Genomic DNA, 24,769 nt, shown 5'->3' with positions numbered 1-24,769 from the left:
CACTTAGAGTGTGCTGTTATATACACTTCTAGTCCTATGCATTATTTGTATGCAGAGTGTGATACATACAACTCTTTGCTCTTTCCCCCATTTTTCTTCACTTTCCAATACAAACAGAATCCTAAAAATTGTAGAGACCTCAGACTGCAATATTGAATGGTTTTTGGCATTGCTAGCCGGCTATTTCTTCTGACTTAACAATAGATACCCGGAGGGAGACTGTGTTTGAATGTTTTATTTATCTGAAACCTTTTTCAATTTTCTTTACCAGCTGTTGGCTGTTTTCTTTCTGTACTGGAAAGGGTCTACTCCATTTAAAGATTAATAGATTATGCAAAGTACTCTGAGGTATATTTGCCAACATTGATTTAAACTAAGAATACTCGCCCACGTGTTTCTGTGGAACGCTTTGAAGTGAGCAGTTTTCAGATTCACTGCATCTCATTTTTAATCAGCTCTTTGGAGAAATCGGATGCTCCGTGGAAGCATGTCACTTTTTTTTTTCATTAAGAGCAGAAATGAGGAAGGTACTGCCATGTTTATTCAGCCCCAGTAAGGGTTTTTTGTTTGTTTTTTTTAATCTATGCACAGATAGTAAGGGTTTTATCACGAATAGAGTATTTCTGCAGTCTTGGGTAGATGTTACTATAAAATAATTTCAAATGACTAACTTGTCTTGCCCTGAATCTTTGGACTCTTCCTTGCATTACGAAGGATTTTGGAGAGTACCAGGAAAGCTACTACTCTGTCCAGACTACAGAGGGAGAGCAGATATCCCAACTCATTGCTGGTTATATTGACATCATTCTTAAAAAGGCAAGTAGTTGAAAATAAAATAAAAACACATATCTATCTGAATCAATATGAGATACATCCACCTCTTCACATATTCGGCCCACGGTATTCACTGGTGTCTGTTAAACTTCGCTCTGCAGAAGCAGAGTAAGGATCGTTTTGGCCTTGAGGGGGATGAGGAATCCACCATGCTGGAGGAATCAGTTTCCCCTAAGAAGTGAGTAGTATCTAGTGTATAAAAATGCTGACCATTGTGATTCTCTTCACACAGTCTAGTTATTCATGAATTTAAAGCTTACTGTTTAATTGTGCATGTAATTACATTTCTGCCTGCCCAGCAGTGTACTCCCCAAGAGACATGATGTTAGAATTAAACACAAAAAACAGCACTTTATACCTGAGACAATAACATTAATGCTCTTCTCGATACCCCAGAATACAATTTGTTAAATGGGTAGTTGTGTGATTTTTATAAAAGCTGCCTCAGGGTAAAGCTACTAGAATATAATTTTATTTTGGAAAAAAACGTTGCATCATTTGGAGGTCAAGATATCACACTGGTAAAAAAAAAAAAAGAAAAAAAGAAACAGCTTGCTAGAAGCTGTTTTAGTCAGGTATTTTTTTCCTATTTGGTTTCTGTCTGTCCAGATTTTCCAGTGTAGCTCAGTGACTGATGGAAATCGAGGTAAAGCAGCTGGACTAGGGCTCTGTCACACAGAATCTGGAAATTTGTTATCACTGGAAATCCACATGGCTGTCAGTGAAACCGCTCTGGCAGAATGGGGCATCATATTCCTGCTGCTTGTGGACCAATTGACTCATGTTGTGGTTCTCAGTACAAAAACATAATTGCTGCCTCTCAAAACAAGCCGTAATTAACTGGTGGAGTCAGGAGCATCTGTTGAGTTAGGCATGAAAACACTTTTTTTTGTACAGTATTTCTTCTGACGTTGCCTGCGTACTGTGGGAGCAGTTGTTGGTGCGTGATAATTGTTTTAATTATAATTCTGTCATTTTTGTCATTTCAGTTAGAAACAGTCACATTATCATTTTGAAGAGTTATTTAAAAAGATCCTCCTGAGTAATACAAGGGAAAAGTTTACTCTAAAATGCCTACATATGCAAGTAATTTAGTTTTTAAATTTTGTCTAGACGTACACGTAAATTTATGTGATAGAAGATCAGATTAAAAGCCTGACAGATGAGAAGATAAACATATACGCCCTATGATCTTGGCATGAAACTGGACAAAGACCAAAGGTAAACAAATACAGAGACAAAGGCTGACTATTCAGAGATGAGACAATGAGTGTGTAACACTCTTACAGTACTAACGAACAGGAATATAAATAGCAAAACTCACAAGCAGAAAGAACATCATTAACCTCCTAGGACCTGGCGTCCAAATATGCGGACATCACATTTTGGGTTGTCTGGACCACAATACTACATTTTGCTCTGATATCCACTTACAAGGACATTATACTGCCACTGTTCGAATGAAATTTATAAACGAATGTCCTCATATGTGGATATCAGGCCCTTTACAAAATGGAGTAAAAAGATAATTCTTTGTTTTTACACAATCATCAGGTCCCAATCAGCCCAAATAGCAAAGAGAAATTAAAAATGCATGCCATGAAAGAGTTCGGGTCTTCGGAGGTGAAACTAAGAAGACTAAATGTTAGAACTAGAACCTAAATCATTTCACCAGATCAGAAAATAAAGTGGGCGTTAAGGCGTCTGGGAAAGGATCTCAAAACTGGATTATAGATGGCAGACAGTTGGTGTCGTAAACCACCGCCTCTGTTCAAAGATGGTCGCTCACAGTGGACGTAAATGGCTTCTTTCACTCCTCTTTCAAACCATCTGTCCTCTCTGTCCAAAATGTGAACATTGGCATCCTCGAAAGAGTGACCTTTGTCCTTTAGATGCAGATGAACTGCTGAGTCTTGTCCCGTGGAGGTGGCTCTTCTATGTTGTGCCATGCGCTTGTGAAGTGGCTGTTTCTTCTTTCTTCTTCGTTCAGAAATTTGTTTGAAATGATGATCTTTAAATATGCAGTTGTTTAGAAACGGGTCCAAAAGGCCTTCCCAACTTAGAAATCTACAATTCTTCCTCTTCACAAAAAACACTTCAAAGAAACCATTTGAAGGCCAAAGTTGCTATGACATTCATGCCCATGATGAGTGTAAGTAACCTTCTGACCACAACAGCATGTACAAGTATATAATGTGCATAGGGAACAGCTGTGGCTTGGGAAACAGTGTGGGTTGGCCACTAATCATATGGTCGGTGTTTTGATCCAAACCTCAGTGCTCCTAATGTAGGTGAATGGGTGAATGTGGCTTCTACTATGAAGTACATTGAGTGGTCAATTAGACTGAAAAATGTTACAAATATGCGGTCTATTTACAATACATAAAGTTAATGTTTTGGTGTGATTAATTATAAAATTCTTCTTACTGCTTTCTATTTCTTTTTATTTTTTAATAAGGTCCACAATTTTGCAGCAGCAGTTCAATCGGGTAGGCCGTGTGGAGCACGGCTCGGTAGCCCTTCCAGGTATAATTCGGTCTGGGTCTATTGGCGGGCCTGACACTTTCAATATGGGTACTATGCCCTCTGCTCAGCAGCAAATCACCACAGGGCAAATGCACAGAGGACACATGCCTCCACTGGTGAGTAAGCGCTGACAAACATGCTGGTCTGTTTTTTCTTTTCTTTTTTGCTTTGATTCAGATAGTAACTGAAACTGTAGCTTCCAACCTGTGGGCCATTTAGGAAAAAATGTGCGACCTAAAGAAATATGATCAAGAAAGTTTCACAATCTTGCAATCAGACTCCTTTTGTTAGGCCATTTGCAAACACTGTGTCTGTGTTGTTTGTTGCTGTCAGAGTCTAGCCCAGCAGGCCCTGATGGGGACCATCAACAGCAGTATGCAGGCTGTGCAGCAGGCCCAGGCTGACCTGGGACATGTCGATAATCTGCCTCCACTGGGCCATGACTTGGTGAGCCATATTACAACCAGTTACTTCAGTTGTGGAAAATATTTCAGAACAGTTGCACCATGCATAGATGGTGCACTCTACCACATTCCCACAATCCTAGCAATCCCTTGAGTTGTGCTTTTCTAACACTCGAGATTGTGTGCTTTCTGATATTACAGCCTCTGGATTTGCAAAGCAAAGATGGCTTAAAAAGAATCAAGCATTCTAATCACATCAAAGTCCATCAAATATCTCAAATATAATTAGGATGTAGGACTGACTGTAAATGTGGAGGCTGTATTTAATGCTTGAGTGTTTCCAAAGCCATAGGTGTTGTACTAGCCTAGTCCTTTAATCCTGTGAAAGAAAGCTGATATGAGCTGAAAATCACACACTACGATGAATGCCAATAGCTCTCATTTTCCTCCACCAAAAGGCATCCAGGGTTTGGGTTCAGAACAAAGTGGATGAATCCAAACATGAAATCCACTCTCAGGTTGATGCCATCACTGCTGGAACAGCATCTGTGGTCAATCTCACTGCAGGTGAGTGCCTGGGAAAATGCTAAATAACTAAAAAAAAGAAAAAACAAGGGATGGCATATGTTATTATTTTCTGGTTTTATTAATTTCTATATATGAGCTTTGGTTTCTGAAGTCTGCACTGGGCATAGTGCAAATGGTGTAAATCAATATGTTTTCCAAGTCGGCGTTACTGAGATGGTATTAAAACTAAAATGTATGTCTCAATTTTGCCTCAAAAATATTTCTATGATTCATAAATCTTGAACTTGTTGTCCTGAAGCTGAGTTTACTGCCAGTGTCTCTTTCAGCGCCTCATGATTTTTGGCGCAATGCCAGTCAGGTTCCAGCCAGCCTTTTGCTTGGTTTTAATCTTACCTTGCCATCTGTTTGGTTGCACGTATGCTAGCTTCTCTGTCTAATACAAAGCGTTTTTGTCAGCGTGCTCATCTTCCATTTCAAATGGTTTCAAGCTACAGCACTGGCACTGATGTGCTTGTTGCAGCATGTGAAACACAAGCTTCTCCGTGGCTTAGCAAAATTAAGGTGGCAACAGCATAACATATTAAGATGCACAGCAGAGATGTAACCCGATTAGCTTGTCATGATGGCTATCCATCCTCTGCAGGTGAGCCGACAGAAACTGACTACACAGCAGTGGGCTGCGCCATCACCACCATCTCCTCCAACCTGACGGAAATGTCTAAGGGTGTTAAGTTGCTTGCGGCATTAATGGACGATGAGGTGGGCAGTGGACACAAGCTCATGGGTGCTGCCAGGATGCTGGCAGGAGCTGTGTCAGATCTGCTCAGATCTGTTGAGCCCGCAGCCGCAGAGGTGAGGCACCTGCTGATTATTGTAGTGATTTGGACCTCATCCTTATCTGTAATCGCAGTAGTCACAAAGGCACACACAGTTTTGAACTGCATTTTTTTTTTAATCTGTGTCCCAGCAAAGATGTATTACAGAAGGTTTTACGGGGATGATTTTTTTGATCCTAAATTCTGTTTGGATAATTCATGGGAGCCTCTGTGAGAGCAAGCCAAGCCTGTGTAATGAATGTGATGATGTCATTCCCATACAGCCCAGGCAGACGGTGCTGACGGCAGCAGGAAGCATTGGACAAGCCAGCGGGGACCTGCTCCGTCACATGGGGGAGGGCGAGACTGATGAGAAGTTCCAGGTTGGGCGCCACCCCCTCACTGTTTCTATGACACTGCTGGCCAAACAGGAAGGCACACACATTTTCTGAACTCTCTTTAAAAATGTCAATACAAACTTATGTAATCACCTCAGACTTTATTATTAGACCCTCACTTTATGTGGATTTGAAACAAAGTGTCAGAAGGAGAGCTTTTAGTAGTAAAGTGGCAATGCATTGTTCCAGACCTCCACTAACAGCACCGTTTCAGTAGCCTTCTCTAGCTACCTAATTTATTCTCTTACTCTGAAATTCATTTACATGCCATATACACCTTAGTTTAGATGTCCTCTCGCAGCTTTTATACCACTCTCTTTAGTGTTAATGCCTGGAGAAGAGGGCTCATAAATCATCCACGGTCTTGTTCTCATTGACCTTGAGACAGTGTTCTTCTGTTACATTAACATAGTTTGTATTCCATTTGCTATACATAGTAGCACAGATGTGCTGCCTAAAATTCTTAACCATTTATCTCTTTCTGTTATGTGCTACACTTGTTCCACATGCATTAGCTGTGCAGTAATCACTCTATATCGATTGAAAAAATATGAAAACATTTACTTTCCTGATCCCATCCGTCACATGTTTGCAGCTGCGCTGTGTTTCAGTGAAGGACATTGATTAATATGTTGCAGGACACCCTGATGAATCTGGCAAAAGCAGTGGCCAATGCAGCTGCTATGTTAGTCCTGAAGGCCAAGAACGTGGCCCAGGTGGCCGAAGACACCATATTGCAGAACCGGGTGATTGCAGCTGCCACTCAGTGTGCCCTGTCCACCTCACAGCTGGTCGCCTGCACTAAGGTACTGATGTAAAACTTGTTCGTCTCAGCAGCCCAGTAGGTAAAGGACAAACTATTAACCAGAAAATGATCCAAAAAATATATATATGGGACTTATATGACATATTTAAAAAATATGTAATACTAATGTTTTATCCAATTGAAGCAGGTCATCATTGTATTTGTTGAATTCTTTAAATAGCAACTAAAGAAATGTATTCCGTATATATGTAGCAATATGTTTTATTTTAAAGCCTCACTTGTTGCATTTGGTTAGATGAGGTAAGATTAATTGTAGATGCAGTTTGTGTCTTCAAAATGTCTCTATTTTGTTTCCTTTGACTATTTCTGCCAACATCTGTGTGTGGTGCAGGTGGTGAGCCCAACCATCAGCTCCCCAGTGTGTCAGGAGCAGCTTGTCGAGGCCGGGAAGTTGGTGGACCGTTCCGTGGAAACCTGCGTCAAAGCTTGCCGCTCGGCCAGCGACGACGGTGAGCTGCTGAAGCAAGTTGGGGCAGCAGCTGGTGTGGTGAGCCAGGCTCTCAGCGACCTCCTGCAGCACGTCCGCCACTATGCCAGCTGCGGCGAGCCTATTGGACGTTATGACCAGGCCACGGATACGATTATGAACGTGACCGAAAACATTTTCACTTCCATGGGTGATGCTGGTGAGTGAATACCTGTGTTTATTTGAATTGTTTTAATGTGTTTTGACTTTATCACAGAGGTGCTGAAGGTATATTTGTGTTTATGTGTATGTTAAGTGATCTTAAAAGTCCTCGACGTGTTTTGAAAGCTGACACTGTTCGTAATGGCTTGAACCATGAGGCCGAAGAATTTTCAAACACAGTCGATTCTCAAGGGGTTATGGGAAACATGTCATCCAAAACCACTACAGAGTACTCAATCTGGTCCCAATCAGCATCAGGAAGACTTTGAAATTTAACAGAAAACACATGACCTGGGGATTTTTTGAGAGAACAAATGTTTAAATGCTGAGGCACTGCTACGCTTTTCTCATTTAATCTCTTTGTTGAGTTGATTGTCAACAGAGTGTGTTGGTTGAATCCCAAGAAATTAGCATGTAGGCTGTAATGCATATAAATGTATTTCATAGTCTTCTCTGGGTGAGCTATTTTTGAGCCGGAGGTGGGTGAGTGGGGAAACACAGCTCTTTGTAGCAGGTGTGTGTGGAGATGCAACATATATCAAAAGATTGTTTTATTTGTGGGAACAGGGATGACTCACTAGAAACCTAGCTATGAGAGTAGATGAAGATGGTGTGAACCTGCACGACTACAGAAATTTCTTACTGATGCACTAGGTTTGCCTGTTAGGATGAATTAATATACTGTGCTAATTTGTCGAACACTGAAATACTTACAGCTGTAATAGCTCTGGTCGTGTAAGTTTAAGTAGTATGATTTTTCAAATTTACATAAAAATTGTTTTACCTCTACAGTCTCATATGTAAGATGGTAATGAGAGCCGAACTTACCAGTAACAGTCATCGTCCAATCACATCAATTATGCCTTTAATGAAGATCTGTATGTATTAATGAGGTGCTCTTATAGTCAAAGTGTTAGAAATCCTTTTAGTGGCCTCACAAGCGTTTTGTCTACATTTTCATAGGTGGCAATATTTCCAAAACCTTTTAAAAAATATGCTGGCTGTCAAGGCTGATACAGATGTACAGTTGAGAATTACGTTATTAGTCTCCGAAATTTAAAGTTTTTGTCAAAATTTCCAGAGTGGCTTTTTAACACAGCAAGAAAGTTTTAATTTAGAAAGCATAAATTAATTCTGTTTGCACACAATAACTGGTGGATCATATCAGAATAAATAAAAATGACCAGGGTGAAATATTAATAACCCACTGAAAAACTGATCTTTTTATTGAGCCATAGCACAAACAACTGCTGTGCAAAGATTTGCTTTAACTCTGTAATGCTCGAAGCTTGTACAATCAAGTTATTTTATGGTGTTTGTGTTAAAGAGTCATCAAGAAATTGTCAAAAATTCAAACAAAGCCACAAAGTACAGATCAGAGGAAGGATGTGGAAGATTTCAAGGACTCTGAAAAGCAAACTAGTGAGAGACGTGTTTCACACCAAGAACAACTCAATTTCTGCACATGAGATACCTTCAAGCCTGACTGAAGAATCCTAAGGACAACCTGGAGAATGATTATGTATACTGGAAGCATCTCTTTTGGTCAGATAAGATTCAATTAGAGCTCTTTGAACACAGAGATGTGTGGAGAAAGAAGGGAGTGGTGTACAATAAAAAAAATATCATCTTCACTGTTGAAACACGGTGGTGGGAGTATTATGCTGTGGGGATGCGTCAGTGCATCTGTAACTGAGAATCTTGTCAAGGTGGAAGGAATCACGAAGAAAGAAAGATATACAAAGATTCTGAAAGAAGGTTTTGACTGGTTTGCTCAAAGCCCTGACTTGAATCTGATTAAAAATCTGTGGGTTGAATTGAAGACCACGGTCCATGCCAGAAGACCATCAGAGACTCAGACATTCGCCAAAGAACAATGGGCTGGGGTTGATTAGGAGATGTGTGTGAGGCTTGTTGAAAACTACAACAAAGGACTGCAGGTTATTGTCCAGCAAAATGATACACAATTGACTATTAGCTTTAGCAGGCTAATGACCCTAACCCTTGACCCTGCCAGCTTTAGTTTTTTGTTTGTTTGTTTTTTGTCATTTTGTTTTAAAGTAATATAAGTATCAAAACTAAAACTAGGCTGTTTGGAAAAAGAGTGTTAAAAATCACTGGCTTTCTAATAAAAATGACATTTTTGTGGAGGTGCTAATAATTCTGTCTTCATTAGCATAGATGTCATCACTGAAAAGACAAAAGAAAAATGTAAATGAACAAAAGCCCAAATCAGCTGAATTTCAGTTGTAACAGTTGTAATAGATCATTTTGATGTTTATACGGGGCACTAACTTGGTGTTTGCGTGTGAACAGGTGAGATGGTCCGTCAGGCCAGAGTTTTAGCCCAAGCTACCTCTGACTTGGTCAATGCCATGAGATCAGATGCAGAGGCAGAAGTTGATGTTGACAACTCCAAAAAATTGCTTGCTGCAGCCAAGCTCTTGGCTGATGCCACAGCTCGGATGGTGGAGGCTGCTAAGGTAGGAAAGCATCAGGCTTAACCTCACAATGCAGTGTGGTTAACATAATACCAGACAAGCTAACTGCTTTCAGTCATTATTACATTACTTTATTGTACCTTATTATATTCTACAAAATTTAACCTAGCTCTTGATGCAGTGCATTTTATTTTGTTGTTGTTACATCTAGAACAGTTTTAAAGGAATTGAACTGAATATCTTCCCTTTGATAGAAAACAAGTGTTGGCATTACTGTATGCACTATCTACTAGCATCATTTCACATCCAAAATAAAAAGGCTGCTGCATCAGTGGCTCTTAATGAGCCCCTGGCACTGCTGAGCAGGATATTATCAGTGTGAAATACGCAGGCATGTGAAACGCTGCTTATGGCTCGTTAGATGTTTTTGATCTGTGACACATTAATCACCACGTCACTGCCATTATCAAAGAGGAAGTGAGGATCTGGCACTGACGGTTTCCTTGGAAACTGTCAAAAAGCAGACAGATCTAAATGACTCTTTCCATCTATTGCACAACTTGCATAACCAGAGTTGTTTAAACTTTTATTGCTGAGATCTGATTGCTGTTGTTAGATTCTGTATGTGCAGTACAGTATGTGTGAGGGAGTGTGTGTCCGCGTGTGCACATCTGCACATGTGTACATGAATGTGTGTTAATGCGTCCCCCAGGGGGCAGCCGCCTACCCGGACAATGAAGACCAGCAACAGAGACTCAGAGAGGCAGCTGAAGGGCTACGTGTCGCCACTAACGCGGCGGCTCAGAACGCAATAAAGAAAAAAATAGTCAACAGGCTGGAGGTGAGTTAAAGGACTCAATGTGTCATCATTTTTTCTGTTGTCTGACCTTGATCAAAACATAAATCTTCTTCTTGTTTCACCTTACTGACAAAGGTGTGACCCAAACATCTCTTTCTGTTATTGTATAATACCTGCAAAAGAAAGATGGTGTAAAAATAAAAGGAGAAAGAAAACACTGAAAAAAAGGATGAAAATAACCATGTAGAAACAACTGCTGGGCAATTTATTATATTTGTATTATTTCTCTTTCCTATAGCACTGTGCTATAAGCCCCATTAGTGCTGTGAATGAGCCACCTAAGTGTAAAGATCTGTATTTAGCCCTTGGTATCAGTTTGCCTCTAATGACTTCCTGCTCTCTGCACAAGAACACACAGTGTAGTGTTCAGTTTTCTAGGCACATAAACTATGCATTACTGAGGGCTCGAATAAGCCTGCTATCAGACATGCAGCATCTCAGTCATCCTTCTTGCATCAGATGTTCACACTAATGATGGTAATAGCATCCTCTATCGAGACAGCATGTAAGCTGGGGAAGACCAGAATGTTGAGCATATCCAAGTGCATGTGACAAATATAACAGATGACACTATGACCCTTAAGACCCCTTAATTTATCCAGTTTTATACAGACAGCATGATGAGCATATCACTTTATGTATTCCACTGACAAGCCACAAGCTGAAGTGGCAGTGTAATAGGTGGGGTTTGTTTGTCTGTTTCTCTGCAAGATTATGCAAAAGCTACCAAGCCGAATTTCATGAAACTTGATTGAGTGGGTTAAGTTCAAAGGAAGAAGCCATTAAATTTTCTTTTGTATACTGATCACATTCTTTAAAATTGCAAAAGAATAACAAGGGCACTTGATCTATCTGTCTGTCTGTCTGTCTGTCTTTAGGGTTATGTGAATTTTCTCTATATAACGATACCATGTGTTACGTATATCTTTCCATCAGTATCTCCTCACCCATTTAACAGCTTTGTTTTCAGTCCCGTCATTGCTTCAAACCCTGTCTTGTGTCTATGAATTAATGTAAGCCAGGCTATTTTTAGCTTTAGTTCTGGAAATCTGCCCAAGCGAAGGCAGTACTGATCACTTCATGAAATCATGACCGAGCAGCATAGTTCCATCCATTTCCCTCTTCTTTTGGTTGTGACCCCTTTTAGTCTGATTAGAACTCTGTTGGAGTACAGAACATGACAGCATAATACTGCGCAGAGCAAAAGTGAACATTCCTCTTAGCCAAGCAGCACTCTCTTACTTACATTTTCTCCATTTGTGTCTTCTGAACAGATCGCTGCTAAGCAGGCAGCGGCTGCTGCTACACAGACCATCGCAGCTGCCCAAAACGCAGCTGCATCCAACAAAAATACAGCCTCACACCAACAGCTAGTTCACAGCTGCAAGGTATGATCCTGTAATCTTTGTGATGTGCTCTTTTGTACTAATGTTATAGGCTGTATTTACATATAATACATGTTGTCACAGGGAGTGTCTTGTTTGGGAGCCTTGTTAGCACCTTTCTCAGTAAGTCATGATGGTGTGGCATATGAAGCAAACATTATGTGGTGTTTAATTTCAGATGGTAGCAGATAGTATTCCCCAGTTGGTGCAGGGAATGAGGAGCAGCCAAGCCCAGCCTGAGGAGCTGGGCCCCCAACTCGCCCTCATCATGGCCAGCCAGAGCTTCTTACAGGTTTGTATTTCACCTTGACACAGTGAGTGACTGTAACCCTCTATCAAAGGAATCTCATTTCTTGGTGTGTTTCTATTACTGTCTCTCAGCCTGGGAGTAAGATGGTGGCGTCTGCAAAGTCAGCAGTTCCAACAGTGGCCGAACAAGCTGCTGCTATGCAACTGGGCCAGTGTGCCAAGAATTTAGCTACCTGCCTGGCGGAGCTCCGGACTGCCACGCAGAAGGTATCCGTGAGCATGATTCTTTTCACTGATGCAGGCCATCAGTGAAAAGATTCACTGTCCAATTAGAGTCTAATTCTGTGATCTCACATCACACATTTACAGTGGGGCAAAAAAGTATTTAGTTAGCCACCGATTGTGCAAGTTCCCCCACCTAAAATGATGACAGAGGTCAGTAATTTGCACCAGAGGTACACTTCAACTGTGAGAGACAGAATGTGAAAAAAAAATCCATGAATCCACATGGTAGGATTTGTAAAGAATTTATTCGTAAATCAGGGTGGAAAATAAGTATTTGGTCAATAACAAAAATACAACTCAATACTTTGTAACATAACCTTTGTTGGCAATAACAGAGGTCAAACGTTTACTATAGGTCTTTACCAGGTTTGCACACACAGTAGCTGGTATTTTGGCCCATTCCTCCATGCAGATCTTCTCGAGAGCAGTGATGCTTTGGGGCTGTCGCCGAGCAACACGGACTTTCAACTCCCGCCACAGATTTTCTATGGGGTTGAGGTCTGGAGACTGGCTAGGCCACTCCAGGACTTTCAAATGCTTCTTACGGAGCCACTCCTTTGTTGCCCAGGCGGTGTGTTTTGGATCATTGTCATGTTGGAAGACCCAGCCTCGTTTCATCTTCAAAGTTCTCACTGATGGAAGGAGGTTTTGGCTCAAAATCTCACGATACATGGCCCCATTCATTCTGTCCTTAACACGGATCAGTCGTCCTGTCCCCTTGGCAGAAAAACAGCCCCATAGCATGATGTTTCCACCCCCATGCTTCACAGTAGGTATGGTGTTCTTGGGATGCAACTCAGTATTCTTCGTCCTCCAAACACGACGAGTTGAGTTTATACCAAAAAGTTCTACTTTGGCTTCATCTGACCACATGACATTCTCCCAATCCTCTGCTGTATCATCCATGTGCTCTCTGGCAAACTTCAGACGGGCCTGGACATGCACTGGCTTCAGCAGCGGAACACGTCTGGCACTGCGGGATTTGATTCCCTGCCGTTGTAGTGTGTTACTGATGGTGACCTTTGTTACTTTGGTCCCAGCTCTCTGCAGGTCATTCACCAGGTCCCCCCGTGTGGTTCCGGGATCTTTGCTCACCGTTCTCATGATCATTTTGACCCCACGGGATGAGATCTTGTGTGGAGCCCCAGATCGAGGGAGATTATCAGTGGTCTTGTATGTCTTCCATTTTCTGATGATTGCTCCCACAGTTGATTTTTTTCACACCAAGCTGCTTGCCTATTGTAGATTCACTCTTCCCAGTCTGGTGCAGGTCTACAATACTTTTCCTGGTGTCCTTCGAAAGCTCTTTGGTCTTGGCCATGGCGGCGTTTGGAGTCTGACTGTTTGAGGCTGTGGACAGGTGTCTTTTATACAGATGATGAGTTCAAACAGGTGCCATTCATACAGGTAACGAGTGGGGGACAGAAAAGCTTCTTACAGAAGACGTTACAGGTCTGTGAGAGCCAGAGATTTTCCTTGTTTGAGGTGACCAAATACTTATTTTCCACCCTAATTTACGAATAAATTCTTTACAAATCCTACCATGTGAATTCATGGATTTTTTTTTCACATTCTGTCTCTCACAGTTGAAGTGTACCTCTGGTGCAAATTACTGACCTCTGTCATCATTTTAAGTGGGGGAACTTGCACAATCGGTGGCTGACTAAATACTTTTTTGCCCCACTGTACATGCAGGATTGCATCTTGTCTGCTGCGTATGGCTTGTGTTTAAGTAACAGCTATGTCTGTGGGGGGGTTTTTTACTTTTTTTTTTTTTTTTTTTAAGGCACATGAAGCTTGTGGCCCTCTGGAGATTGACTTAGCCCTCAAAACTGTACAGACACTCAAGAGTGAACTTCAGGATGCCAAGATGTCTGTCATTGATGGCCAACTCAAACCACTTCCTGGAGAAACGGTCAGTAAATAGAAACAATTACAGTTTCTCATCTAGCCCATCTCATTAGGCTAGAGATAGCTGCTGTGTAGAGATACCAAAATGCTAAAGAAATCTTAGCCATGAGTCAAATGAGTTATTTATGTGTTCTGTCGCTTATACAGCTGGAAAAATGCGCTCAGGATTTGGGAAGTACGTCTAAGACTGTGGGTTCTTCCATGGCCCAGTTGCTGACATGCGCTGCGCAAGGCAATGAACATTACACAGGTAGTGTATTTTATACACGAGTGGGGCTGAGAAGTTTGAGCAGCCATTTAGATACATATGGAATACTGCCTGTGACTTTTATTTAAAAGGAATTCTCAAAATTGTGCCGAGTGTCAGTCTTGAGGATAAACCAAGCTAAAGATGTTATTTTATTTGTGCTGTCATTACCGCCTTGAACCGAACCCCGGGAATCCAACATGGCTTCACTGCTTTGCCGTCAGTTTTGGCTCAAACGGGGATCTCAGTGGAATTGAGATGAAGACGGATAAAGAATAACATTTATAACAATGAGTGCTCCGAGGCAATACTTCATGCTGTGGCCCAGGGTGCTGCTCTCTACTCATTAATCTTTTTTTTCACTGGATTTAACATTCCATCAGCAAATGGCTCCACTCTGCTGGTTAATGCAATTTTATGCAATTTGCAGCTTTTTCTTTTTTTTCCCCAGTTCTATGTGTAATAAGCTGAGGGGACCTCCAGTGTGAGGCTTTATTTATCATATTAAGTGATTTATTTAAACAATGAAGTTATTTGAGTATAATGATTTTTTTTTTTCTTTTTTTCACAGTGTGGTGCTGCGAAATCCTGCTTGTTGACTTGCACAATGTCATTACAGTTTTAGTAAAGACAAGAAATACACATAGCTCTCAGTTAGTACTGCTTAAACAGGGCTGCTGAAATGCGACACTGGAATTAATGTATTTGCTAAATCGTCACTCATTTTTCACAGGTGTTGCTGCTAGGGAAACAGCACAGGCTCTGAGGACATTAGCTCAAGCCGCTCGAGGTGTGGCAGCCAGCACCAAGGAGCCTCAGGCTGCAGCTGCCATGCTGGACTCAGCCCAGTGTGTGATGGAGGGCTCAGCCATGCTCATCCATGAAGCACATCAGGCCCTGGTTCATCCTGGTGATGCTGAGAGTCAGCAGAGACTGGCACAGGTAGCATACCACTTATTAGCAGATAGATAGATAGATCTGATAGACTGATTGATTGAGGAGCACTGATGGCCCCCGTCTCCCTCATCTACTGATTTGTAAAGATTTTCCCATTAGAGTCGTCCCCTCTACTAAGTGTTGCTCTTTTTTTCCTGTCTGCTATGCATTTCTCGGCTGGTTTCCCTCTCTCAGGAGAGGTTTTGCTGGAGTAAAATTGTTCATTCTCCTGCAGCCCTTCAGGGGATAAACATATTGTTTGGCATATATCTGTGACAGCAGCATAAATTAGTGACACGGATTATTGTGCACTGCCGTGAGCCCAATTTGCATTTGAGATATTTCTCCACATATAGCTTTGCTCTGGGGCTTTGTTGTGTAGCACATTTTTAGAATGACTAATGACGGACCATTGACAGATGTTGTACTGTGTTGCAGGTGGCCAAAGCTGTTTCGCACTCCCTTAATAATTGTGTGAATTGCCTGCCAGGCCAGAAGGATGTTGACATGGCCCTCAGGAGCATAGGCGAGGCCAGCAAGAAGCTACTAGTGGACTTCGTGAGTGTTGCTTAAGCTTTTTCTTAGGGATTTCTTGCCTTTTATGTTTGCATAATGACATGAGAGTATTTATATATCGACCCTTTATCCCCAAACAGAATATTTCCTTTTGCCTGCAGTTTTAATATTCCAAAGTGTGGCCTAATGTGCATGTCTTGTCTTTGAAGCTCCCTCCCTGCAGTAAGACATTCCAAGAGGCTCAGTCTGATCTGAACCACACAGCAGCTGAACTCAACCACTCCGCAGGCGAGGTCGTCCACTCCTCTCGTGGAAGAAGCAGCCAGCTGGCTGCAGCCTCAGGGAAGTTTAGCCAAGACTTTGATGAGTTCCTGGATGCTGGCATTGAGATGGCAGGACACACCCAGGTAGGTTTCATGACCATACAAAGACTTCATGCTCCAGTGACACAGTTTAATAGTGATCCAGTGCCAGCAGTTCATTTAAAGCTTTTATCAAGTAAACTCAAAAGCTTCAAATGCAGAGTGCATCTTTGCATTACTTTACTAACCAAAAGCTATTGCATTCAGTTAGTCACGCTAATTCCTCCAAAGAGCTCTAAAGTATTCAGATGCTTTGTGTGATGTTCTTGTTCTGAATATTTTGCTCATTCATTCAAAATTCTAAATATCAGACACTGAAGAGGATGTACACTAGTACACATGGGAAATTTTATCTCATGTGTCCTGAAGATACTCCCACAGCTTGGACTGGTTTGTAGGTCCTGACTCCTGTCTAAGTAGAATACTATCAAACTGATCGCTCACCACCCAGACTGTGCTGGTCATTCCATGGTAAACAGAATAAAGGCGAACTAGGTATGTTGCATAATTTGGGGTTACATGTTGAGTTCGTTCTTTACCTTTTATAGGAGCAAATTGGCTCCAATGAAGTGGTGTCCACTGCATAAGAAAAGTAAAGGGACTACCTTTCTTGTTCAAGACTGTTTTTAACCTGTACTAATCTCTTACTTTACAACAGCTATCGCATTTCTTCAACATGTCTGCATGGAATTAAACACCTCAGATGTTTATTTTGTTTGTCCACAACTTTTTTTTTTTTTCAGATTCCCCTGATAACGTTTGTGTTTTTCTGCCACAAATGGCTCATTTTAGTGTATAGTCTCAGATATAAGCTTTTTCTTTGTAACCATGCCTTCAAGGCCAGCATCTTGGAATCACCTCTTCACTTTTGGCGCTGAAATTGATTTTTGTGGATACCGTTTAATGAAGCTGCCAGTTGAGGACCCATGAGGTGTTGGTTTCAAAGTCTAGAGACTCTGATTAACTTGTCCCCTTGTTCTTTTCTACACCGGAGGCTCCTGCTTCTCTTTTATTCTGGTTAGAGCCGGTTTGTGCTGCTCTGTGAAAGGAGGCGCGCGCACCGTTGTCGGAAATCTTTCCCACATGAAATAGCCTAACGGTCTTGGGTACTCTGAGTTTCAGGAGAAAATTCAATTTTGTGGGGAATTTATGAGACTAAAGTCAAACCCACAAAGGCTCATATAAGTGCATTACTTCTTTAATCAGAACAGCAGTTTTTAGCCGTGACAACAAAAATTAGAGTTAGGCTTTTTGATATAATAAACTTGGAACACAATAATATTGCATACAAATTATTAATCGATAATTGTCACTTATACACACAATATTAATTTGACTAAAAAACAAACATTACATAAATTTGACAATCAAAGACTCAAAAATACCTGTTATGTGACAAAAGAGGATAGCCATTACTGTAAAGTAGAACACTCTAACCAATACTGTTTAATAATTGTAACACAACATTTAATACAGATTTGAAACCATCAAAAACAAAATTCACCTGAATTTTTCTTCTTCCTTGCATGTACAGAGTAAGGATGACCAGATCCAAGTCATCGGTAATCTGAAGAACATCTCCATGGCATCCAGTAAGCTGCTACTGGCTGCCAAGTCTCTGTCTGTGGATCCAGGTGCAGCCAATGCTAAGAATCTCCTAGCTGTGGCAGCAAGGTGCGATAAAACTCAAGCAGTACCTGAAATGTGTCAAATTTTCTGAATGCTATGTTGTATTTGCCAGTGAGGTGAACAGCTCAGTAGTATATATCATGTGAATCCTGGCTCAAGATCTGTAGCAAGTAATGATAGCTATAGAAAACAGCTTCTTACTACATCTGTATGCCGCTCCTACAGCGTGTCTGTTCGGCATTGCTAGGGGGAGTACGTATCCTCCCCTTAGTGGAGAGAAGCCAAGCAGCTGGTCCCGCAGGGCTTTAGGCCTGACTGACTTCTCTCTGTCTAATTAGGAAGATGGAAGCCTTGGCTTGAGCCTGTCTGTGCTCAGCAAGGCTGAACACAAACTCGAGACAATCTCGGCACTCCTGTGAGCTGTGTTATCCAATCGCAGCGAGAAGCCGGCAGTGCCGTGCTTGAATAGGGGGGCTAAAAGCATGTGTGAGTGAAGCCAGCCTGTGCGTGCATGCAGAGGACACATGTGAGAGCTAAAGAGGCTGTGTGGCTGCCTGTGTGTTTCAGGGCGGTGACAGAGAGTATTAACCAGCTGATAACGCTCTGTACACAGCAAGCAGCAGGACAAAAGGAGTGTGACAACGCCTTGAGGGAGTTGGAGGTAGCTTTCCTCACATACAGGATACCACACAGACGTTTTCTGGTTTCTATGCATGCCTGCATTTCATGTTTTTTAAATAAAGTTTATGAGTTTTGTATTTTTTTCTCATGGTTTCCCACTATTTTCCATTAGATTCCTCCTATATAGCCATGTTTTATAGCTGGATAATACATTCAGAACAATAGTGCAGTAGCTGCATTAGCAACACTAATATAACAGGAGCATTTTTACATTCTGAAGCCTAACGATGATTATACTATGAATAGTTTTAAATGATATTAATATTGTTCATTTAAGGCCTTGATTATGATGATTTATCTCTGCACAGATCAATTTATAATTATAATGTTAGCCTCAGGTCTGAATTAAGTAGCTGATAAATTTCCAAGGATATCAACGTAGAAATGCAATATTGTAGTTTAAGTTGTTGTGTTTCCGTCTGTATTCAGGCTGTCAGAGGTCTGCTGGATAACCCCAGTGAGCCCGTCAACGAGCTCTCCTACTTTGATTGCATCGAGAGCGTCATGGAGAATTCAAAAGTACAGGCGTATAAAATAACTGAGTGCACTATGTATACTAACTGTCAAATATTTTACATGGTAGGCAGCTGAAGAGCTAATTTGTCCACATTTTCTCCATTTTCATGTGCCTCAGGTCCTAGGGGAGTCAATGGCAGGCATTTCTCAGCACTGTAAGACAGGTGATGTGGTGGCCTTCGGGGAGAGCGTGGGCTTGGCGTCCAAAGCTCTGTGTGGGCTGACAGAGGCTGCAGGACAGGTGAGATCACAGCGCCATACTAACTCGCTCTGACTTACCCTGCTTCTGCGCTCGCCTTCCCTTTTTCTCTTTATTTTTAGATACCTAGAATTAAACACACACTTTGTTTAAAAAAGCAAATTGCTATCAATTTTTAAGGTTGACATAGCCCAAGACATATGGCGTAAAAGGAAATTGAGACATCTTCACAAGGTGGAAATCACTTTCACGCATGAATTGCTGCCCTGAACCCTTCTAGTCGATACCCAACAGAGGTGCAAATATCGGACATACTCAGAGCAGACATTAAACAATCTTCACCCTGCCAGCTGACTAGTACCAACTTTGTGTGATGTCCTATTGGATCGATCTGCACCAGTCTAAGAACAGTGGAGGTATTAGCCTTGTGAATCAACAGCTATGAATGATGTAACGGATCTCTTCCTTGGCCTTGCACTGCTGGGTTTTCCCCTGGTTGTCCTTCTGTGTTGTCTTGCAGGTTCCTAGTAGGTGGGGTTAAGTAGTACAACTGGGAGCACTTGGCCGGGATCATTTAAGATCTGGCTTTCTTAGCTTTTGCTCCCTCTTTATTAACCGAGCTTCAGCCTGGTTATTTAAGGTGTTACCCCATACAGAATCACACATCTAACATTGGATCACTACTTGAAATGCAGAGGAGTGGGGTCATCTTCTTGTGTGTTCCACAGAAAATGTCAGATGATTGTGGGACATCCAGTCCTTTCTGTTGTGCTCTGTTGGTGGCCACACAGAGTCATTGTCTTTGTTGTTTTTTGTGGGTTTTGGGTTGTTTTGGGTTTTGGTGTGAAGCTCTTGTCCACTCAGTCATAGATATAGGCACTCGCATTGTTGTTGGCGTAGAGAATTTCAGTGTTTGTGCAGGTTCTCTTGATGGTTTTCATGGACAATGGTTGTTCAACATTTATCAGCTCTTGGTGTCCCAACCACAGACTCATAAGATGTGGACCCCATTCCTATGGAGTGGGTGTAGCAGCCTTGGCCACGGCCTGCTCTGTATTCCCCTTTGTGTCCCTTTGTGTTTGGGGGGTATCCAGTGTAACTGGGAGCACATAACACGCTTTTGTTTTCTACTCCACAGGCCTCTTATCTTGTAGGTGTTTCTGATCCCAGTAGTCAGTCAGGCCACGAGGGGCTGGTAGATCCCATTCAGTTTGCACGAGCCCACCAAGCTATACAGATGGCTTGTCAGAACTTAGTGGATCCTGCCAGCAGTCCCTCACAGGTAAGATCCATTAAAGGCTGCAGAACATTAGTCCCCTGGCATATGGAGACTGAGTAGTCTTTAATAACTTGCTGTTAATTCTGTCATATCTCTTTAATTAAATACAGTTTTTAAGAATAAACCTGACCTCTGTGTTTAAAGAATCAATGCCCCCATGCCTTACCTAATTTTATTTTATACAGCTGTTCCTCTTTGTTAATGGTTTTGGTTCATTTGTTCATAAGGTCTTGTCTGCAGCAACAATTGTAGCCAAGCACACCTCGGCTCTCTGTAACGCCTGTCGCCTGGCCTCTTCTAAAACTTCCAACCCAGTGGCTAGGAGACAGTTTGTCCAGTCAGCCAAAGAGGTGGCCAACACCACAGCCAACCTCGTCAAAACCATCAAGGTCAACTCTCCAACTGATCAAAACGTTGAGTGTAAATTTGTTACAGATATCTTTTTCGTCAAGTGAGAAGATACAGATGTGTGTATAAGTAGTTACACACTTACAAAAACAGCCAAATGAACAAATATTCATGACTGTCTTATTTCAGGCCTTGGATGGGGATTTTTCCGAAGAGAATAGAAACAGGTGCCGCGTTGCTACAGCCCCGCTCCTCGAGGCTGTGGAAAACCTGACGACCTTTGCCAACAACCCCGATTTTGCAAGCATTCCAGCTCAGATCAGCAATGAGGTATTCGTTCAGTTGATGCTTGTTTATAATGCTCCTTTAAAATGTCCTTCACCTTTTCTAGTTAAATGACGGAAAGTTAATAAAAATCTTTTCAACAACACAAATGAGATCTGTGACTGTTTTTTTTAGGAGCAGTGAAATGTTCAGTTCATCCTACAGAAGATATTGCGCTTTTCAGTGAGATTAAACGAGTGTTTGTGACTTGTGTATTCAGTTTGCTTAAAAACTGCCTTTTACTTGAGCCAACAAGCAAAGTTTTGTGCTGTGAGCAGGAGAGGAAATTGAATTGAGGTCCTTTTGTTATTGTCAAGGAAAGGCTCAAAAAGAAGGATGTATTTTTTGTTCAATCTGAGTGCAATAGTTTGCGCATAGTCCTCTAAAAGCTTTATGGCTGTAATCTGTTGGAGGGCAGTGTTTAACGGCACTTTCTCTTAGCACAGCTGCTCTAATCTTCAGCTTGTTAATCTAATTGTCAAGGGGGGGTTTTGCTCGTATCATAAAGACTGAAGGTGTTTCTTCGTGAGTCTGTGTAAAGCTGCCTGTCTAATCTCATCCCTCCCTTTGATTGCACCTTTGATCTCGCTCAGGTAGTCAAGGAATATTAACAGCTGTCAGACCAGTATAGCTAGCTCTTCACTGTCGAGCTGTTACCTGGGCCGTTGTTTCTCCTACACTAATCTTTTCATTTCCACAGGGCTCAGCAGCACAGGAGCCCATTGTGCGTTCAGCCCGCTCCATGCTCGATAGCTCCACTTACCTTCTAGAAACAGCCCGCTCACTGGTCCTTAACCCCAAAGATCCCCCCACCTGGTCCATACTAGCCGGCCACTCCAGGACAGTTTCTGACTCCATCAAGAGTCTCATCACCTCTATTAGGTTTGTGTTAATCCCGCCTGTGATCATATCTGTCTCTGCAGCCATGTCTTCAAAGTTTAGAAAGGTTTCCTTGCAGTGAGAGAAAATAAATTCTCATATTGGAGGACTTTTTTGTGACATCTTTTCAGCTAAGCAGGAAATTGCTGCATTAGTATATAGCTACTGAGTTCCCCACTGCTTAGTAATAGATTAGTGAACGGTGGGGCTCGCTACGGTGGATCTGAAACACATTTCATTATGTGGTGTCCTATCAGCTCTCACAGCAACTAAGACCTACAATTAACAGACATTAACATTTAACCTTGACTGTCAGTATTTTTCGAGTATTCAAGCATTTGAAGGAAACGTGTTGCCACTTTCTCTCGGGAGCTGAATGAAAAATGATGGCGTTCTCATGCCTGCATAACAAAAATGAGTTTCAAGCCAGTGGCTGATTAGCTAGGCAGACCATTGTGACTATGTGCTGATTGCCTGGTAAAGCCCATGGTAATAATATGACTGCAAGATTACAGATTGCATTACAGATTCATTTGTGAGCTTTAGGGCTTTAGGTGAATATATTTTTTCATTTTTTGATCTTTATTTTTTTTTAACCAAGCAAGCTTCTTTTCCTTGTTTTCACTGTTTATATTTATCTAAGCTAATCTGCTATGGGTAGATATGAGCATCATTTTTCTTACAACTCAAATCTCCAGATTTTCTTATTATATATTTATTTGCACATTAAGGTGGAGACATTTGTCTCTTTTTTTCCCATTATTTCTGGTGACAGGGACAAGGCACCGGGACAGAGGGAGTGTGATTACTCCATTGATAACATCAATAAGTGTATCCGGGACATTGAGCAAGCTTCACTAGCAGCGGTTGGCCAGACCCTACCCTGCAGAGATGATATCTCCATGGAAGTGAGTTCAAATCCCCCATCAGCTGTATCCTGTGTGAGAGGGAAGAGGAACTTAATGAGATCTGTAGTCTTTCTGTTGAGACTTTTACTGTAATTCTCTGCTGTTGTAACTCACCAGGCACTCCAGGAGCAGCTGACATCCTCGGTACAGGAGATTGGTCATCTCATTGATCCAGTCTTTACAGCTGCCCGAGGCGAAGCTGCCCAACTAGGACACAAGGTGCTAGTCTGACAGTGTATCTCTTCATTCCCTCTGAATTTAGGAGGCAAACACACAGTTTTGTATGTTTTGGTTCAACTTTTCTCTGACTACTGTCCTAAATGCTTTGTCTCAGGTAACCCAGCTGGCCAGTTACTTTGAGCCACTCATTATGGCATCGGTGGGCCTGGCCTCTAAGCTGCATGACCATCAGCAGCAGATGACCATCCTGGACCAGACCAAGACGCTTGCTGAGTCCGCCCTGCAGATGCTTTATGCTGCCAAGGAAGGCGGGGGAAACCCAAAGGTAGTGCACAGAGTCAATTTTACTATTCGTGTCGATGCTGTGTTTTGCCTGACTTCAGAGATGAGCTGTAATGGAATGGAAAACAACGAGTTTCAAAAATAATGGAACATCTTTGTCCATCGTTGTCAGTCCATTCATTGTTGCACATTAATGAATCCCTTCTTTCACAGTTTCTCTAATTCTTTCAGCTATAAACCATTTGTATTATCAAACTGAGCAGAACAAAGCCTCAGGAGTTCTTTTTAAGTTTTCTATATTAGTGCTGGAATTGATTTTAAGATTTAAGTGATTTTTTTAAACCTGTTCATTGCACAACTTCTAATCCCATTCTGAAATGATTGTGCTTTTACTCAAACTCTGCTGCCATCATTACAGCCATAAAACATTGAAATGAGCTCCTTAGAAGCTTTTTTTTTTTCCTTATCAGATTGTCTGACTACCCCAGGCTTTTATAATTTTATTTTTATGGCTACATTCTGAGATATAGATTTACAATTGTACAAACTAGACTAAGTTTGAATTATTAGCCAGCAGGGATGATGTCTGTTCTTAAATCAGAAAGGAACCAGCCTGGTGACACGTCCTCTAGTTGGACACTGAGTTCTTACTAGCTTGAGGTGCACTGTAGAGCTGTTGTCAAGCTGATGAATTACCTCCTGGCTAAACCGAGATGGCGTCACAGTAACGTTAATCAGCTGCCCGTGTCCTCAGGCATCCCACACACACGATGCCATCAATGAAGCAGCCCAGCTGATGAAGGAGGCTGTTGACGACATCATGGTGACTCTGAATGAGGCAGCGAGCGAGGGCGGCATGGTTGGGGGTATGGTAGAGTCCATCGCTGAGGCTATGGGCAGGGTGAGTAAAGATTGTTGTTGTCGTCATTCAGTTTCAAGAGAATGTTTCTTGGGTACTTTGAGTGGATTTCAAGTTGCCACTTGACCCCCAACTTGTCTGAAAGCAGAATGAGCTTTCTCTCAAAGCCACAGTGGGTGTTCTGAAAGAGTGTGCTTGTCTATGACTCTTATTAGTCCAGAAGATGGCACGTTTTAAAATCCACAGCCCACTGGTGATGTTAGTTTTCAGTCATATTGCTAGAGGACATGTGTGTTGACAGTCTAGTTAGTAACTGACAGCGACATGTGCAAACTCAGATGTAAAGCACTTGGCCCAGTTCAGCAAACACCTATTTTTTCCCTTCTTGTGCCTTTTACACTTTTAATTAGAATGTGCATGTTATCTAGAAAATGGAATATCCGTGAAGAACACAAAGTGGAAACGGCTTAATAAATGTATACATTTAAAAAAATATATCATTTGACACGTAACTGTGAAACAAATGGGGTTGTAT

The 24,769-nt window shown here is 41.7% G+C and overlaps 1 protein-coding gene across 3 annotated transcripts in view; it reads left to right on the top strand.

The window, feature by feature from the left end:
• tln2b (talin 2b) overlaps positions 1 to 24,769 on the top strand; it is a 95,993-nt gene that overhangs the window by 55,238 nt on the left and 15,986 nt on the right. For 2 of the 3 annotated variants that reach the window (XM_086298674.1, XM_086298673.1), the window contains exons 11-41: positions 715 to 816; positions 936 to 1,012; positions 3,293 to 3,476; positions 3,694 to 3,807; positions 4,223 to 4,331; positions 4,936 to 5,144; positions 5,392 to 5,490; positions 6,144 to 6,311; positions 6,663 to 6,957; positions 9,276 to 9,442; positions 10,113 to 10,241; positions 11,534 to 11,647; positions 11,823 to 11,936; positions 12,026 to 12,160; positions 13,965 to 14,093; positions 14,237 to 14,339; positions 15,070 to 15,278; positions 15,711 to 15,830; positions 15,998 to 16,195; positions 17,685 to 17,824; positions 18,347 to 18,440; positions 18,890 to 18,979; positions 19,095 to 19,217; positions 20,314 to 20,457; positions 20,682 to 20,867; positions 20,992 to 21,132; positions 21,827 to 22,008; positions 22,781 to 22,913; positions 23,031 to 23,132; positions 23,248 to 23,418; positions 24,130 to 24,276. In XM_086298674.1, the coding sequence (XP_086154800.1) occupies positions 715 to 816; positions 936 to 1,012; positions 3,293 to 3,476; positions 3,694 to 3,807; positions 4,223 to 4,331; positions 4,936 to 5,144; positions 5,392 to 5,490; positions 6,144 to 6,311; positions 6,663 to 6,957; positions 9,276 to 9,442; positions 10,113 to 10,241; positions 11,534 to 11,647; positions 11,823 to 11,936; positions 12,026 to 12,160; positions 13,965 to 14,093; positions 14,237 to 14,339; positions 15,070 to 15,278; positions 15,711 to 15,830; positions 15,998 to 16,195; positions 17,685 to 17,824; positions 18,347 to 18,440; positions 18,890 to 18,979; positions 19,095 to 19,217; positions 20,314 to 20,457; positions 20,682 to 20,867; positions 20,992 to 21,132; positions 21,827 to 22,008; positions 22,781 to 22,913; positions 23,031 to 23,132; positions 23,248 to 23,418; positions 24,130 to 24,276 (4,428 nt within the window). The remainder of the gene's footprint in view (positions 1 to 714; positions 817 to 935; positions 1,013 to 3,292; positions 3,477 to 3,693; positions 3,808 to 4,222; positions 4,332 to 4,935; positions 5,145 to 5,391; positions 5,491 to 6,143; positions 6,312 to 6,662; positions 6,958 to 9,275; positions 9,443 to 10,112; positions 10,242 to 11,533; positions 11,648 to 11,822; positions 11,937 to 12,025; positions 12,161 to 13,964; positions 14,094 to 14,236; positions 14,340 to 15,069; positions 15,279 to 15,710; positions 15,831 to 15,997; positions 16,196 to 17,684; positions 17,825 to 18,346; positions 18,441 to 18,889; positions 18,980 to 19,094; positions 19,218 to 20,313; positions 20,458 to 20,681; positions 20,868 to 20,991; positions 21,133 to 21,826; positions 22,009 to 22,780; positions 22,914 to 23,030; positions 23,133 to 23,247; positions 23,419 to 24,129; positions 24,277 to 24,769) is intronic. The other variant, XM_086298675.1, reaches the window with a different exon arrangement.

This window comes from Aulonocara sp. 'chitande type north' Nkhata Bay, linkage group LG7 (genome assembly GCF_057382095.1).
Source record: "Aulonocara sp. 'chitande type north' Nkhata Bay isolate Kocher_YH1m ecotype deep benthic linkage group LG7, A_spYH_male_GT1.1, whole genome shotgun sequence".
Taxonomy (NCBI): domain Eukaryota; kingdom Metazoa; phylum Chordata; class Actinopteri; order Cichliformes; family Cichlidae; genus Aulonocara; species Aulonocara sp. 'chitande type north' Nkhata Bay.
The sequence above is the reverse complement of the archived record's forward strand: the minus strand, read 5'-3'. Positions and strand labels throughout refer to the sequence as shown.